This window comes from Salvelinus alpinus, chromosome 3 (genome assembly GCF_045679555.1).
Source record: "Salvelinus alpinus chromosome 3, SLU_Salpinus.1, whole genome shotgun sequence".
NCBI lineage: Eukaryota > Metazoa > Chordata > Actinopteri > Salmoniformes > Salmonidae > Salvelinus > Salvelinus alpinus.
The window spans coordinates 95,189,111-95,206,846 of NC_092088.1; the positions used below are offsets into that span (position 1 = coordinate 95,189,111).

General features: G+C 42.4%; 1 protein-coding gene across 2 annotated transcripts in view; it reads right to left on the reverse strand.

Annotated features, from left to right (window-relative positions):
* Positions 1-17,736, reverse strand: part of LOC139571559 (growth hormone-inducible transmembrane protein-like) — a 25,342-nt gene continuing 7,606 nt past the window's right edge. For both annotated transcript variants that reach the window (XM_071394545.1, XM_071394544.1), the window contains exons 3-9: positions 10,452-10,554; positions 10,132-10,243; positions 5,388-5,529; positions 3,722-3,830; positions 3,151-3,339; positions 2,078-2,249; positions 1-743 (exon numbers count right to left, since the gene is read on the reverse strand). In XM_071394545.1, the coding sequence (XP_071250646.1) occupies positions 659-743; positions 2,078-2,249; positions 3,151-3,339; positions 3,722-3,830; positions 5,388-5,529; positions 10,132-10,243; positions 10,452-10,554 (912 nt within the window). In that variant the 3' untranslated portion in view covers positions 1-658. The remainder of the gene's footprint in view (positions 744-2,077; positions 2,250-3,150; positions 3,340-3,721; positions 3,831-5,387; positions 5,530-10,131; positions 10,244-10,451; positions 10,555-17,736) is intronic.

Here is a 17,736-nt window from a genome sequence, read left to right on the forward strand (position 1 = left end):
TGTATTCTCTTTCACTTTATTGAATGATACCAGAACAGCGTAGATCACTTTCAATCACTTTCATTCTAACAGAAACAACATGTCAAAGCACAACCCATCCAAGGATCGGCCCGATACAACACATCCAAGTTCAGTCTCTGTCAAGGAGTTAAGTACATAGGCACACGTATTGTATGTGTGGAGGCTAGAAGAAGTACAAGGTTGAGGGATGATATATCTGATGTTTGCCCATCTTTGTCTTGCTTGTCAGGAATGGGAACACCCACCTCAAGTGAAAATAAATATATATAAAATATAAAGGAACAATTAGAGAAGGAGACTGAGGGGCGATCTGTGATGTTGACAGATATCTCCATGAACAATCCTGACTTCTAAATATGCCTCCCTCAGAATCAAGACAAAAGCATATTTTTAACATTCTGAATATAGAACAGAGCAAATTGTCTTCCTTACTTGGATGAGTGGCAATATGTTCTAGGAAATTGCAATCCTCTTCTTCACACAAAAGCAACACATTTATTATTGTGCGAGTTGAAAATAGGTTTTCAAACTAAAAGTATGTAACATCTGGTGTATGGTGCTAATTGTAGAAGACATCGTTGTTGTTCAACTCTGTGGAAGTTTGAAGGTTTAACGTGGAAGTCAGACTGGAACGTCTTTATTTCTTTCTGTTTCCGCCGCCGGACAGAATCATCACCATCCTCATGAAGATGTTCAGCGTGTCCATGTAGATCCCCATGCACCTACAGGACAGGATAACACCACAGAGCACCAACTGTCAGTTTCATATATCACTATACAAGACAGGATAAACACCACAGAGCACCAACCATCAGTTTCATATATCACTATACAAGACAGGATAAACACCACAGAGCACCAATCGTCAGTTTCATATATCACTATACAAGACAGGATAAACACCACAGAGCACCAACCATCAGTTTCATATATCACTATACAAGACAGGATAAACACCACAGAGCACCAATCGTCAGTTTCATATATCACTATACAAGACAGGATAAACACCACTAGGTCAGAATTATACTGTATAAATGGTATTTAGTATAACATCCTACTGAATCATAATGGTAATTAGTGTAGTAGGACAGTATACTGTATAGTAGGCCAAAATTATACTGTATCAATGGTATTTAGTATAATATACTGTATCATAATGTATTTAGTATATTAGGACTGCATCATAATGGTATTGACAGTATTATACTACATCAAAATGGTATTGACAGTATTATACTGCATCAAAATGGTATTGACAGTATTATACTGCATCAAAATGGTATTGACAGTATTATACTGCATCATAATGGTATTGACAGTATTATACTGCATCAAAATGGTATTGACAGTATTATACTGCATCATAATGGTATTGACAGTATTATACTGCATCAAAATGGTATTGACAGTATTATACTGCATCAAAATGGTATTGACAGTATTATACTGCATCAAAATGGTATTGACAGTATTATACTGCATCAAAATGGTATTGACAGTATTATACTGCATCAAAATGGTATTGACAGTATTATACTGCATCAAAATGGTATTGACAGTATTATACTGCATCATAATGGTATTGACAGTATTATACTGCATCAAAATGGTATTGACAGTATTATACTGCATCAAAATGGTATTGACAGTATTATACTGCATCAAAATGGTATTGACAGTATTATACTGCATCATAATGGTATTGACAGTATTATACTGCATCAAAATGGTATTGACAGTATTATACTGCATCATAATGGTATTGACAGTATTATACTGCATCAACATGGTATTGACAGTATTATACTGCTTGTTGACTATCTGTTTAAACAGTAAGGTACAGAACAGGACTAGTTGACTATCTGTTTAAACAGTAAGGTACAGAACAGGACTAGTTGACTATCTGTTTAAACAGTAAGGTACAGAACAGGACTAGTTGACTATCTGTTTAAACAGTAAGGTACAGAACAGGACTAGTTCTCTATATCTGTTTGAACAGTAAGGTACAGAAATCAGACACAGCAGTAAAGATTACTCTGCAGACGTCACTTACGAGTTGATGGGGTCGTATTTCTGCATCCCGTACATGGGGTACGTCTCCGCCCGCTTGATGACCTTCTGGGTGTCGTAGAGCAGGAACAGGCTGAAGAGGACCAGACCCCCGTAGATAGCGATGGAGTACAGGCCTGCTCCCATCGCTGAGGTAGGGGGCAGGAACATTGAGCCTGGGGACAGAGAGAGTGGAGAGGACATTGTATTAACACCATGTCCTCAAGCTCAATTAATAACTGAGGGGAAATGACGTGTCACGGGTGTTTGTCAGCAGAGAGCCAGATCCTAAATAATGCTGTTTGAAAAAGAAGATACTCCTGAATACTCCACTAACAATTCACTGGGTTTGATGGAACAAAAGGTTACGGTTCAATACACTTCATTGATGTCTGTCCACCATGTTGTTTTTCATTGATAAACACTTTTAAAAAAGGCAATAACCATTTAGTTGTCCTCTAAAAGTATGATGTTTACATCCCTGCATTTTATGTTCCTTTGTGAATTGGACCATAATAAAATGCCTACTAACCGATGGTGGCGGTGGAGACCAGTGAAACCCACAGCCAGGGATATTGATCTAAAGATACTAACTGATGGAGGAGGTGGAGACCAGTGAAACCCACAGCCAGGGGTATTGATCTAAAGATACTAACCGATGGAGGAGGCGAAGACGACTCCGAAGCCCACCGCCAGGGGTATTGATCTAAAGATACTAACCGATGGAGGTGGAGACCAGTGAAACCCACAGCCAGGGTTATTGATCTAAAGATACTAACCGATGGAGGTGGAGACCAGTGAAACCCACGGCCAGGGTTATTGATCTAAAGATACTAACCGATGGAGGTGGAGACCAGTGAAACCCACAGCCAGGGTTATTGATCTAAAGATACTAACCGATGGAGGTGGAGACCAGTGAAACCCACAGCCAGGGTTATTGATCTAAAGATACTAACTGATGGAGGTGGTGGAGACCAGTGAAACCCACGGCCAGGGTTATTGATCTAAAGATACTAACTGATGGAGGTGGAGACCAGTGAAACCCACAGCCAGGGGTATTGATCTAAAGATACTAACCGATGGAGGAGGCGAAGACGACTCCGAAGCCCACCGCTAGGGGTCCTCCCATGTTGAGGAACTTCTCACTGGGGGCACACATGGCCACGGTGGACAGACCCCCCACAATGCCCGCTGTGTACCAGGCTGCCCTCATCATCAGGGGCCCACCTAGCAGAGTCATGGGGGCTATGACCGCTCCCATCACACCTGGAAACACAGGGACAAATGGATTGGGTTAGTTTAAAAAAGGGACCATGTACGTACATCAAACATGAAAAAGCAGCAGATTTTAGCTACACAGCTATTTATCATCTGAGGTCCAAATAAAGAGGTTATATATATATATCACAAGATGTTCTATTTAAAGAAAACAGATCTGGTATTTAACAGTCTTCTCAGAATATTCTCACAGGCACAGCACCAGTGTCAGTAAGTACTAGAAAACCCTGTTCCATTCAAGTCAACTGCTGCTGCATAGTCAGGGTATTCTGAACCTTGATAGTACTGCCCTCTAGTGGTGAAAATAAGCAAGTGGGACGTTTCAATTGACAAACGCTTGATAAAGTGAGAAGGTAAAGCAGTCCAACACCTGCATGTAGCATCCAGGCTAGATGTTTGGCTCCTGGGCTCTGGTCATAAGAGATAGATCTGACCAGCATGCCTGCTCCAATCATGGCTGCAAAGGTAGCTCCAATAGCCTAGTGAAAAAAAATGACAAATGTCTATATTATTTCAACAACAAAAAAAATACCCACAGTGGCTATTGAAAAGTGTCTGGAAATCATTCACAATGGTTTGAAAATCAGCACCAGATGTATCAACACAATGAGGTTAGGTGGGCCCTCAAACCACTACTTTCCTTTATATGGGTTAATAACATTCAGTGAATGCAGATATATTTTTAGTCATTAGCCCAGTGGCAATAATCATCGTAAATACTAATATTTCCTTGAAGGTAAACTCAGCGATATGACGTAGATGCAGAAAGTAAACAGCATAGTGGGTCAACAGCATAGTGGGTCAACAGCATAGTGGGTCAACAGCATAGTGAGTCAACAGCATAGTGGGTCAACAGCATAGTGGGTCAATTTCCACAACAACTAAAAGCGTTGAAGCGTGAGGCTCAACTTCTCTGCTGTTTTGGTCCCTTGGCTACCCCGCTGTAACAGCTTCTCTGCTGTTTTGGTCCCTTGGCTACCCCGCTGTAACAGCTTCTCTGCTGTTTTGGTACCGTGGCTACCCCGCTTAAACAGCTTCCCTGCTGTTTTGGTCCCGTGGCTACCCTGCTTAAACAGCTTCTCTGCTGTTTTGGTCCCGTGGCTACCCCGCTGTAACAGCTTCTCTGCTGTTTTGGTCCCTTGGCTACCCCGCTATAACAGCGTCTCTGCTGTTTTGGTGCCTTGGCTACCCGCTGTAACAGCTTCTCTGCTGTTTTGGTCCCGTGGCTACCCCGCTTAAACAACTTCCCTGCTGTTTTGGTCCCGTGGCTACCCTGCTTAAACAGCTTCTCTGCTGTTTTGGTCCCGTGGCTACCCCGCTGTAACAGCTTCTCTACTGTTTTGGTACCGTGGCTACCCTGCTGTAACCGCTTCTCTGCTGTTTTGGTACCGTGGCTACCCCGCTTAAACAGCTTCCCTGCTGTTTTGGTCCCGTGGCTACCCTGCTTAAACAGCTTCTCTGCTGTTTTGGTCCCGTGGCTACCCCGCTGTAACAGCTTCTCTGCTGTTTTGGTCCCTTGGCTACCCCGCTATAACAGCGTCTCTGCTGTTTTGGTGCCTTGGCTACCCGCTGTAACAGCTTCTCTGCTGTTTTGGTCCCGTGGCTACCCTGCTGTAACAGCTTCTCTGCTGTTTTGGTCCCTTGGCTACCCACTAACAGCTTCTCTGCTGTTTTGGTCCCGTGGCTACCCCGCTGTAACAGTGTAAAGCTAAATCTATGCAAATGGCAGATCTTTGTGTAACTGTGTGAGAGTGAAGTCTTGCATCTCGCTCATCTCAATATCTGCGGTGCTGCTCGTGACAACGTCATTTAGCTGAATCTACCTTTTAAAAACAAGCTGTCTTGACTGGTTTAATCCAGGTGAAATAATACAAGCTGTCTTGACTGGTTAAATCCAGGTGAAATAAAACAAGCTGTCTTGACTGGTTAAATCCAGGTGAAATAATACAAGCTGTCTTGACTGGTTTAATCCAGGTGAAATAATACAAGCTGTCTTGCCTGGTTAAATCCAGGTGAAATAATACAATGTGAATTACCAGCCAGGATCCTCTCATCATGACACCCATGAGGGCCGGGGTCCTGCTGACGGCTACAGCTGACAGAGCGGTCATCCCCACACTGCCTGCAAAGTACATGTAGGTCGAGTGAATCCTGTCCTTCACGTACTGGGGCCAGATACTGGAGGAGACACAGGGAAAATAAACATTTACAGAGGACAACACGTGTTGATATTAGAGGTCGACCAATTAATCGGAATGGCCGATTAATTAGGGCCGATTTTAAGTTTTCATAACAATGGGTATCTTGCATTTTTGGACACCGATCATGGCCGATTACATTGCACTCCACGAGGAGACTGCATGGCAGGCTGACCACCTGTTATGCGAGTGCAGCAAGGAGCCAAGGTAAGTTGCTAGCTAGCATTAAACGTATCTTATAAAAAACAATCAATCTTAACATAATCACTAGTTAACGACACATGGTTGATGATATTACTAGTTTATCTAGCGTGTCCTGCTTTGCATACAATCGATGCGGTGCCTGTTACTTTCTCATCGAATCACAGCCTACTTCGCCAAACGGGTGATTTAACAAGCGCATTCGCGAAAAAAGCACCAATGATTACCTAACCATAAACATCAATGCCTTTCTTAAAATCAATACACAAGTATATATTTTTAAACCTGCATATGTAGTTAATATTGCCTGTTAACATGAATTTATTTTAACTAGGGAAATTGTGTCACTTCTCTTGCGTTCTGTGCAACAGAGTCAGGGTATGGTATATGCAGCGTCAGGGTATATGCAGCAGTTTGGGCCGCCTGGCTCATTGCGAACTAATTTGCCAGAATTTTACGTAATTAAGACATAACATTGATGGTTGTGCAATGTAACAGCAATATTTAGAGTTATGGATGCCACCCGTTAGATAAAATACGGAACGGTTCCGTATTTCACTGAAAGAATAAACATTTTGTTTTCGAAATTATAGTTTCTGGATTTGACCATATTAATGACCTAAGACTCGTATTTCTGTGTGTTATTATATTATAATTAAGTCTATGATTTGATAGAGCAGTCTGACTGAGCGATGGTGGGCACCAGCAGGCTCGTAAGCGTTCATTCAAACAGCACTTTACTGCGTTTGCCAGCAGCTCTTCACAATGCTTCAAGCATTGCGCTGTTTATGACTTCAAGCCTATCAACTCCAGAGATTAGGCTGGTGTAAACGATGTGAAATGGCTAGCTAGTTAGCGGGGTGCGCGATAATAGCGTTTCAAACGTCACTCGCTCTGAGTTTTTTTAGTAGTTGTTCCCCTTGCTCTGCATGGGTAACGCTGCTTCGAGGGTGGCTGTTGTCGATGTGCTCCTGGTTCGAGCCCAGGGAGGGGCGAGGAGAGGGACGGAAGCTATACTGTTACACTGGCAATACTAAAGTGCCTATAAGAACATCCAATAGTCAAAGGTATATGAAATACAAATGGTAGAGAGAGAAATAGTCCTATAATTCCTATAATAACTACAACCTAAAACTTCTTACCTGGGAATATTGAAGACTCATGTTAAAAGGAACCACCAGCTTTCATATGTTCTCATGTTCTGAGCAAGGAACTTAAACGTTAGCTTTCTTACATGGCACATATTGCACTTTTACTTCCTTCTCCAACACTGTGTTTTTGCATTATTTAAACCAAATTGAACATGTTTCATTATTTATTTGAGACTAAATAGATTTTATTGTGTTCATTGAGTATTGCTGTAATTGTCATTATTACAAATAAATAAATAAATTAATAAACAAATTATTATAATTAAAAAAAAATATATATAAAAAAAATGTTGGTCCTCCAATAATCTGTATCGGTGTTGAAAAATCCTAATCAGTCGACCTCTAGTTGATATACCTACATAATAGGTATGCACTATACTCAACCAGGAATCATTAGGGCTCTGAGTGCACTCTGTAGGGAATAGGGTGCCATTTGGGACACAGATAAAGTAACACTTTCCTTTGAGTTGTGGTGAAACCTATGGAACTACTCAGAAATAGCTGCAGTAATAACAATGACACATGTACTTGATACCGGTTGAATTGTTAAACCACTGTAACTTCATGTGATAATACCAGTACAACACACTACCATGTGATAATACCAGTACAACACACTACCATGTGATAATACCAGTACAACACACTACCATGTGATAATACCAGTACAACACACTACCATGTGATAATACCAGTACAACACACTACCATGTGATAATACCAGTACAACACACTACCATGTGATAATACCAGTACAACACACTACCATGTGATAATACCAGTACAACACACTACCATGTGATAATACCAGTACAACACACTACCATGTGATAATACCAGTACAACACACTACCATGTGATAATACCAGTACAACACACTACCATGTGATAATACCAGTACAACACACTACCATGTGATAATACCAGTACAACACACTACCATGTGATAATACCAGTACAACACACTACCATGTGATAATACCAGTACAACACACTACCATGTGATAATACCAGTACAACACACTACCATGTGATAATACCAGTACAACACACACACACTACCATGTGATAATACCAGTACAACACACACACACACACACACACACTACCATGTGATAATACCAGTACAACACACACACACTACCATGTGATAATACCAGTACAACACACACACACACACACACACTACCATGTGATAATACCAGTACAACACACACACACACACACTACCATGTGATAATACCAGTACAACACACACACACACTACCATGTGATAATACCAGTACAACACACACACACACACTACCATGTGATAATACCAGTACAACACACACACACACACACACTACCATGTGATAATACCAGTACAACACACAAACACACACACACTACCATGTGATAATACCAGTACAACACACACACACTACCATGTAATAATACCAGTACAACACACACACACACACACTACCATGTGATAATACCAGTACAACACACACACACACACACTACCATGTGATAATACCAGTACAACACACACACACACACTACCATGTGATAATACCAGTACAACACACACACACACACTACCATGTGATAATACCAGTACAACACACACACACACACTACCATGTGATAATACCAGTACAACACACACACACACTACCACCATGTGATAATACCAGTACAACACACACACACACTACCACCATGTGATAATACCAGTACAACACACACACACACTACCACCATGTGATAATACCAGTACAACACACACACACACTACCACCATGTGATAATACCAGTACAACACACACACACACTACCACCATGTGATAATACCAGTACAACACACACACACACTACCACCATGTGATAATACCAGTACAACACACACACACTACCATGTGATAATACCAGTACAACACACACACACTACCATGTGATAATACCAGTACAACACACACACACACACACACACACACACACCATGTGATAATACCAGTACAACACACACACACACTACCATGTGATAATACCAGTACAACACACACACACACTACCATGTGATAATACCAGTACAACACACACAACCATGTGATAATACCAGTACAACACACACACACACACACTACCATGTGATAATACCAGTACAACACACACACACACACACACTACCATGTGATAATACCAGTACAACACACACTACCACCATGTGATAATACCAGTACAACACACACACACACTACCATGTGATAATACCAGTACAACACACACACACACTACCATGTGATAATACCAGTACAACACACACACACACTACCATGTGATAATACCAGTACAACACACACACACACTACCATGTGATAATACCAGTACAACACACACTACCACCATGTGATAATACCAGTACAACACACACACACACTACCATGTGATAATACCAGTACAACACACACTACCACCATGTGATAATACCAGTACAACACACACTACCACCATGTGATAATACCAGTACAACACACACTACCACCATGTGATAATACCAGTACAACACACACTACCACCATGTGATAATACCAGTACAACACACACTACCACCATGTGATAATACCAGTACAACACACACTACCACCATGTGATAATACCAGTACAACACACACACACTACCATGTGATAATACCAGTACAACACACACACACTACCATGTGATAATACCAGTACAACACACACACACTACCATGTGATAATACCAGTACAACACACACACACACTACCATGTGATAATACCAGTACAACACACACACACACTACCATGTGATAATACCAGTACAACACACACACACACTACCATGTGATAATACCAGTACAACACACACACACACTACCATGTGATAATACCAGTACAACACACACACACTACCATGTGATAATACCAGTACAACACACACACACTACCATGTGATAATACCAGTACAACACACACACACACTACCATGTGATAATACCAGTACAACACACACACACACTACCATGTGATAATACCAGTACAACACACACACACACTACCATGTGATAATACCAGTACAACACACACACACACTACCATGTGATAATACCAGTACAACACACACACACACTACCATGTGATAATACCAGTACAACACACACACACACTACCATGTGATAATACCAGTACAACACACACTACCAATGGAAGCATCAGCACTTACACAGCCCTCTCGATGGCACCGATCTCATTGGACATGCCTAGTCCGTAGTAGCACAGAGCTCCCAGGCCTACAGCAGCCCCTCCAGCCAGGAACATCCTGCCCATGGAATCCACTGAGGGAATACATAGCACACATACAGCAGTTAAAACCTGCTGCTGACCAGCACAATGTGCTGACTTCATGATGTAACTGTGAGGGGTGTGAGATGGGCCTGTTTTTACATGACAGGTCCATCACTCTCCTGCCCCCCCTAGCAAGCAGACGTGTGTGTTGCGAGGTGACATTTATTTAAAAGTGGTTTAGTAAGTCAATGTATTCACTTCTGATGGCAGTATCAGTGGCTGGCTCGAACGCGGCCTGTTGGAGCTGGTCCTTGGCCGTTTTCCCACGACGGAACCCAAATCTGGATTTGGTGGAATAGCCCTGATGAAAGAGGAAAATAAAGCTTAAATATAACACATAAGCAGTTATTATTACGGCATGTTGACCTACAATTGAAGACATACAAATTGTCCACAGGTAGGGTCTTTCAAAGAAAAACAAGTCGATGTCCGTAGCCCCGCAGAAATCTTATTACCATAATAAATAAATAAATAAATAAATTATTTCCCCAAAAATATATATATTTTTTTTTTCTTTCTTTCTTTCATCGCCATAAAAATGTGTCAGTTTAAGCTAGAGATGTACGGGTTATCTGTTTATCCATGTATGAAGTTGTTATTCAATGTGGTTCTATGGGCTAATAGCAGTAAGGCTCAATTCAAATTATATATTATATAATTGTTTTTGATATCTTAAGGGTCCTAAAACTCAATGAAATAGCTAAATGATCCATGGTATGACCATGTTAAAACAACGCCATATGTTAGCTTAGTAGAACCCCCCCCCCCCCCGTAATGCATTCACTATTGTATAAAACTGATCCATTTATCATCATCATCATCAGCTGTACTGGCACGGCTCTAGTCATTACCTGTGTCCCATAATGTGCCTGCATACAGGACCAGGCTAATAATGACTAGCCAACTTTAATTAGCATGACCTTGCAGGGCTTGGCATTCAGGTCAATTTGCCAGTGGCACACCGCGCCAGTACCAACGGAAAACTACTGTCCTGAATTAAAAGAATACCGGCACAGAAAGCAAATCTTTAATTTGCAGGCTGAGCAAGTAGCCTATCTATACACAATTTTTTTTAAATTTCAACTTGGAAATATCATATTTACATTGACTGTTTAGAACCATCTCAAAAATAGTTTTATTGTTAGAAATTTTGAACAGTCAGTCTACAGATGTAGGGCCCTATAAAATCTGTGTTATTTTTTAGGTAAATTTAGTTCCCCCAGTTTAGTTTTTCTAGGTTTCCTAGTTTTCACTCTCAAATCCCACTTTTTAGAGAAAAACTAAAAACAATGGATGTTCTAAGTCAACAATGCTTAAACCACATCAGGAGACCACTTTTGGAGGTCTGGGAACTAATATATACAGTGGGGAGAACAAGTATTTGATACACTGCCGATTTTGCAGGTTTTCCTACTTACAAAGCATGTAGAGGTCTGTAATTTTTATCATAGGTACACTTCAACTGTGAGAGACGGAATCTAAAACAAAAATCCAGAAAATCACATTGTATGATTTTTAAATAATTAATTTGCATTTTATTGCATGACATAAGTATTTGATCACCTACCAACCAGTAAGAATTCCGGCTCTCACAGACCTGTTAGTTTTTCTTTAAGAAGCCCTCCTGTTCTCCACTCATTACCTGTATTAACTGCACCTGTTTGAACTCGTTACCTGTATAAAAGACACCTGTCCACACACAATCAAACAGATTCCAACCTCTCCACAATGGCCAAGACCAGAGAGCTGTGTAAGGACATCAGGGATAAAATTGTAGACCTGCACAAGGCTGGGATGGGCTACAGGACAATAGGCAAGCAGCTTGGTGAGAAGGAAACAACTGTTGGCGCAATTATTAGAAAATGGAAGAAGTTCAAGATGACGGTCAATCACCCTCGGTCTGGGGCTCCATGCAAGATTTCACCTCGTGGGGCATCAATGATCATGAGGAAGGTGAGGGATCAGCCCAGAACTACACGGCAGGACCTGGTCAATGACCTGAAGAGAGCTGGGACCACAGTCTCAAAGAAAACCATTAGTAACACACTACGCCGTCATGGATTAAAATCCTGCAGCGCACGCATAGTCCCCCTGCTTAAGCCAGTGCATGTCCAGGCCTGTCTGAAGTTTGCCAATGACCATCTGGATGATCCAAAGGAGGAATGGGAGAAGGTCATGTGGTCTGATGAGACAAAAATAGAGCTTTTTGGTCTAACTCCACTCGCCGTGTTTGGAGGAAGAAGAAGTATGAGTACAACCCCAAGAACACCATCCCAACCGTGAAGCATGGAGGTGGAAACATCATTCTTTGGGGATGCTTTTCTGCAAAGGGGACAGGACGACTGCACCGTATTGAGGGGAGGATGGATGGGGCCATGTATCGCGAGATCTTGGCCAACAACCTCCTTCCCTCAGTAAGAGCATTGAAGATGGGTCGTGGCTGGGTCTTCCAGCATGACAACGACACGAAGCACACAGCCATGGCAACTAAGGAGTGGCTCCGTAAGAAGCATCTCAAGGTCCTGGAGTGGCCTAGCCAGTCTCCAGACCTGAACCCAATAGAAAATCTTTGGAGGGAGCTGAAAGTCCATATTGCCCAGCGACAGCCCCGAAACCTGAAGGATCTGGAGAAGATCTGTAGGGAGGAGTGGGCCAAAATCCCTGCTGCAGTGTGTGCAAACCTAGTCAAGAACTACAGGAAACGTATGATCTCTGTAATTGCAAACAAAGGTTTCTGTACCAAATATTAAGTTCTGCTTTTCTGATGTATCAAATACTTATGTCATGCAATAAAATGCAAATTAATTACTTAAAAATCATACAATGTGATTTTCTGGATTTTTGTTTTAGATTCCGTCTCTCATAGTTGAAGTGTACCTATGATAAAAATTACAGACCTCTACATGCTTTGTAAGTAGGAAAACCTGCAAAATCGGCAGTGTATCAAATACTTGTTCTCCCCACTGTATATATATATATATTTGGCAGATGTAGTTGCCCTTTAGTTCAATTGCGAGCCTAGCAAGAAAACGGCGCTGCAATGGATAGTGGCTTACAGTTTACAGGCTCTTAACCGATTTACAGGCTCTTGACCGATTCTTCCATTTTGTGTATTTTTTGGGGGCTTTGATTGTAACTTTTTTTATACAGCGTTTCCTATGACCGAAAAGAGCTTCTGGACATCAGATTTCCACATCAGTCACCGGCTTCATTAATACAGTTGAAGTCGGAAGTTTACATACACCTTCGCCAAATACATTTAAACTCAGTTTTTCACAATTCCTGACATTTAATCCTAGTAAACATTCCCTGTCTTAGGTCAGTTAGGATCATCACTTTCTTTTAAGATTGTGAAATGTCAGAATAATAGTAGAGAATGATTTATTTCAGCTTTTATTCAGAAGTTTTCATACACTCAATTAGTATATGGTAGCATTGCCTTTAAATTGTTTAACTTGGGTCAAACGTTTTGTGTAGCCTTCCACAAGCTTCCCACAATAAGTTGGGTGAGTTTTTGCCCATTCCTCCTGACAGAGCTGATGTAACTGAGTCAGGTTTGTAGGCCTCCTTGCTCGCACACGCTTTTTCAGTTCTGCCCACAAAGTTTATATAGGATTGAGGTCAGGGCTTTGTGATGGCCACTCCAATACCATGACTTTGTTGTCCTTAAGCCATTTTGCCACAACTTTGGAAGTATGCTTGGAGTCATTGTCCATTTGGAAGACCCATTTTAACTTCCTGACTGATGTCTTGAGATGTTGCTTCAATATATCTACATAATTTCCCTTCAAGATGCCATCTATTTTGTGAAATGCACCAGACCCTCCTGCAGCAAAGCACCCCCACAACATAATGCTGCCACCCCCATGCTTCACGGTTGGGATGGTGTTCTTCGGCTTGCAAGCATCCCCCTTTTTCCTCCAAACATAACAATGGTCATTATGGCCAAACAGTATCCTTATTGTTTCATCAGACCAGAGGACATTTCTCCAAAAAGTACAACCTTTGTACCCATGTGCAGCTGCAAACCGTAGTCTGGCTTTTTTATGCCGGTTTTGGAGTAGTGGCTTCTTCCTTGCTGAGCGGCATTTAAGGTTATGTTGATATAGGACTCGTTTTACTGTGAAAATAGATACTTTGTACCCGTTTCCTCCAGCATCTTCACAAGGTCCATTGCTGTTGTTCTGGGACCGATTTGCACTTTTCGCACCAAAGAACGTTCATCTCTAGGAGACAGAACTCGTCTCCTTCCTGAGCGGTATGACGGCTGTGTGGTCCCATGGTGTTTATACTTGCGTACTATTGTTTGTACAGATGAACGTGATACCTTCAGGAGTTTGGAAATTGCCCCCAAGGACGAACCAGACTTGTGGAGGTCTACAATTTGTCAATAGTTTATAGAGACACCTTTTGCAGCAAATACAGCTCCAAGTCTCTTGGGGTATGTCTCTATAAGCCTGGCACATCTAGCCACAGGGATTTTTGCCCATTCTTCAAGGCAAAACTGCTCCAGCTCCTTCAAGATGGATGAGTTCCGCTGATGTACAGCAATCTTTAAGTCATACCACAGATTCTCAAATGGATTGAAATCTGGGCTTTGACTAGGCCATTCCAAGACATTTAAAATGTTTCCCCCGTCCCAGTGTCAAATCTCTTGAAGACAAACAGGTTTCCCTCAAGAATTTCTCTGTATTTAGCGCCATTCATCATTCCTTCAATTCTAACAAGCTTCCCAGTCCCTGCAGATGAAAAACATGGGGATGGGGATGGTGTTCTCGGGGTGATGAGACGTGTTGGGTTTGCGCCAGACACAGTGTTTCCTTGATGGCCAAAAAAACTCAATTTTAGTCTCATCTGACCAGAGTACCTTCTTCCATATTTTTGTATAGTCTCCCACATGTCTTTTGGCAAACACCAAATATGTTCGGTTATTTTTTTCTGGACACTCTTCCATAAAGCCCAGCTCTGTGGAGTGTACGGCTTAAAAGTGGTCCTATGCACATATACTCCAATCTCTGCTGTGGAGCTTTGCAGTTCCTTCAGGGTTATTTTTTGTCTCTTTGTTGCCTCTCTGATTAATGCCCTCCTTGCCTGGTCCGTGAGTTTTGGTGGGCGGCCCTCTCTTGGCAGGTTTGTTGTGGTGCCATATTCCTTCCATATTTTAATAATGGATTTAATGGTGCTCCGTGGGATGTTCAAAGTTTAGGATTTTTTCACCTCCCTCTGCAACTGGATCCTGGACTTCCTAACAGGCCGCCCCCAGGTGGTGAGGGTAGGCAACAACACATCCACCAAACTGACACTGAAGATAGGGGCCCCTCAGGGGTGCGTGCATAGTCCCCTCCTGTACTCCCTGTTCACCCATGACAGCATGGCCACGCATAGCTCCAACACCATCATTAAGTTTGCTCAGCTCCCCCTCGGGAGGCTGAAAAGACTTGGTATGGGCCCTCAGATTCTCAAGAAGTTCTATAGCTGCACCATTGAGAGCATATTGATTGGCTGCATCACCGCTTGGTATGGAAACTGCTTGGCATCTGACCGTAAGGCGCTACAGAGGGTAGTGCACACTGCCCAGTACATCCCTGGGGCCAAGACCCGTGCCATCCAGGACATCTATACCAGGCGGTGTCAGAGGAAGAACCTAAAAGTTGTCAAAGATTCCAGCCACCCAAGTCATACTGTTCTCTCTGCTACCACACGGCAAGCGGTACCAGTGTACCAAATCTGGAACCAACAGGATCCTGAACAGCTTCTACCCCCAAGCCATACGACTGGTAATAAATGAACCAATAGCTACCCAGACTAACTCTTGACTCATCACATTCGCTGATGTTATTGTCTATTATCTATCCTGTTGCCTAGTAACTTAATCCCTACTTATATGTACATATCTACATCACTACCTCATAACCCTGCACATCGACTCGGTACCGGTAACACGTGTATATAGACAAGATATCGTTCCTAGTTTTACTATTTTTATTTTCCTCTCTGCATTGTTGGGAAGGGCCCATAAGTAAGCATTTCACTGGTATTCTACACAAAGCATGTGACAAATAACATTTGATTTAAAGACCCTGAGACATGCCAGCTGAAACATGACATGCTAAAGACCCTGAGACATGCCAGCTGAAACATGACATGCTAAAGACCCTGAGACATGCCAGCTGAAACATGACATGCTAAAGACCCTGAGACATGCCAGCTGAAACATGACATGCTAAAGACCCTGAGACATGCCAGCTGAAACATGACATGCTAAAGACCCTGAGACATGCCAGCTGAAACATGACATGCTAAAGACCCTGAGACATGCCAGCTGAAACATGACATGCTAAAGACCCTGAGACATGCCAGCTGAAACATGACATGCTAAAGACCCTGAGACATGCCAGCTGAAACATGACATGCTAAAGACCCTGAGACATGCCAGCTGAAACATGACATGCTAAAGACCCTGAGACATGCCAGCTGAAACATGACATGCTAAAGACCCTGAGACATGCCAGCTGAAACATGACATGCTAAAGACCCTGAGACATGCCAGCTGAAACATGACATGCTAAAGACCCTGAGACATGCCAGCTGAAACATGACATACTAAAGACCCTGAGACATGCCAGCTGAAACATGACATACCAAAGACCCTGAGACATGCCAGCTGAAACATGACATACCAAAGACCCTGAGACATGCCAGCTGAAACATGACATACTAAAGACCCTGAGACATGCCAGCTGAAACATGACATACTAAAGACCCTGAGACATGCCAGCTGAAACATGACATACCGAAGACCCTGAGACATGCCAGCTGAAACATGACATACCAAAGACCCTGAGACATGCCAGCTGAAACATGACATGCTAAAGACCCTGAGACATGCCAGCTGAAACATGACATACTAAAGACCCTGAGACATGCCAGCTGAAACATGACATACTAAAGACCCTGAGACATGCCAGCTGAAACATGACATGCTAAAGACCCTGAGACATGCCAGCTGAAACATGACATGCTAAAGACCCTGAGACATGCCAGCTGAAACATGACATGCTAAAGACCCTGAGACATGCCAGCTGAAACATGACATGCTAAAGACCCTGAGACATGCCAGCTGAAACATGACATGCTAAAGACCCTGAGACATGCCAGCTGAAACATGACATGCTAAAGACCCTGAGACATGCCAGCTGAAATATGACATGCTAAAGACCCTGAGACATGCCAGCTGAAACATGACATGCTAAAGACCCTGAGACATGCCAGCTGAAACATGACATACTAAAGACACTGAGACATGCCAGCTGAAACATGACATGCTAAAGACCCCGAGACATGCCAGCTGAAACATGACATGCTAAAGACCCTGAGACATGCCAGCTGAAACATGACATACTAAAGACCCTGAGACATCCCAGCTGAAACATGACATACTAAAGACCCTGAGACATCCCAGCTGAAACATGACATACTAAAG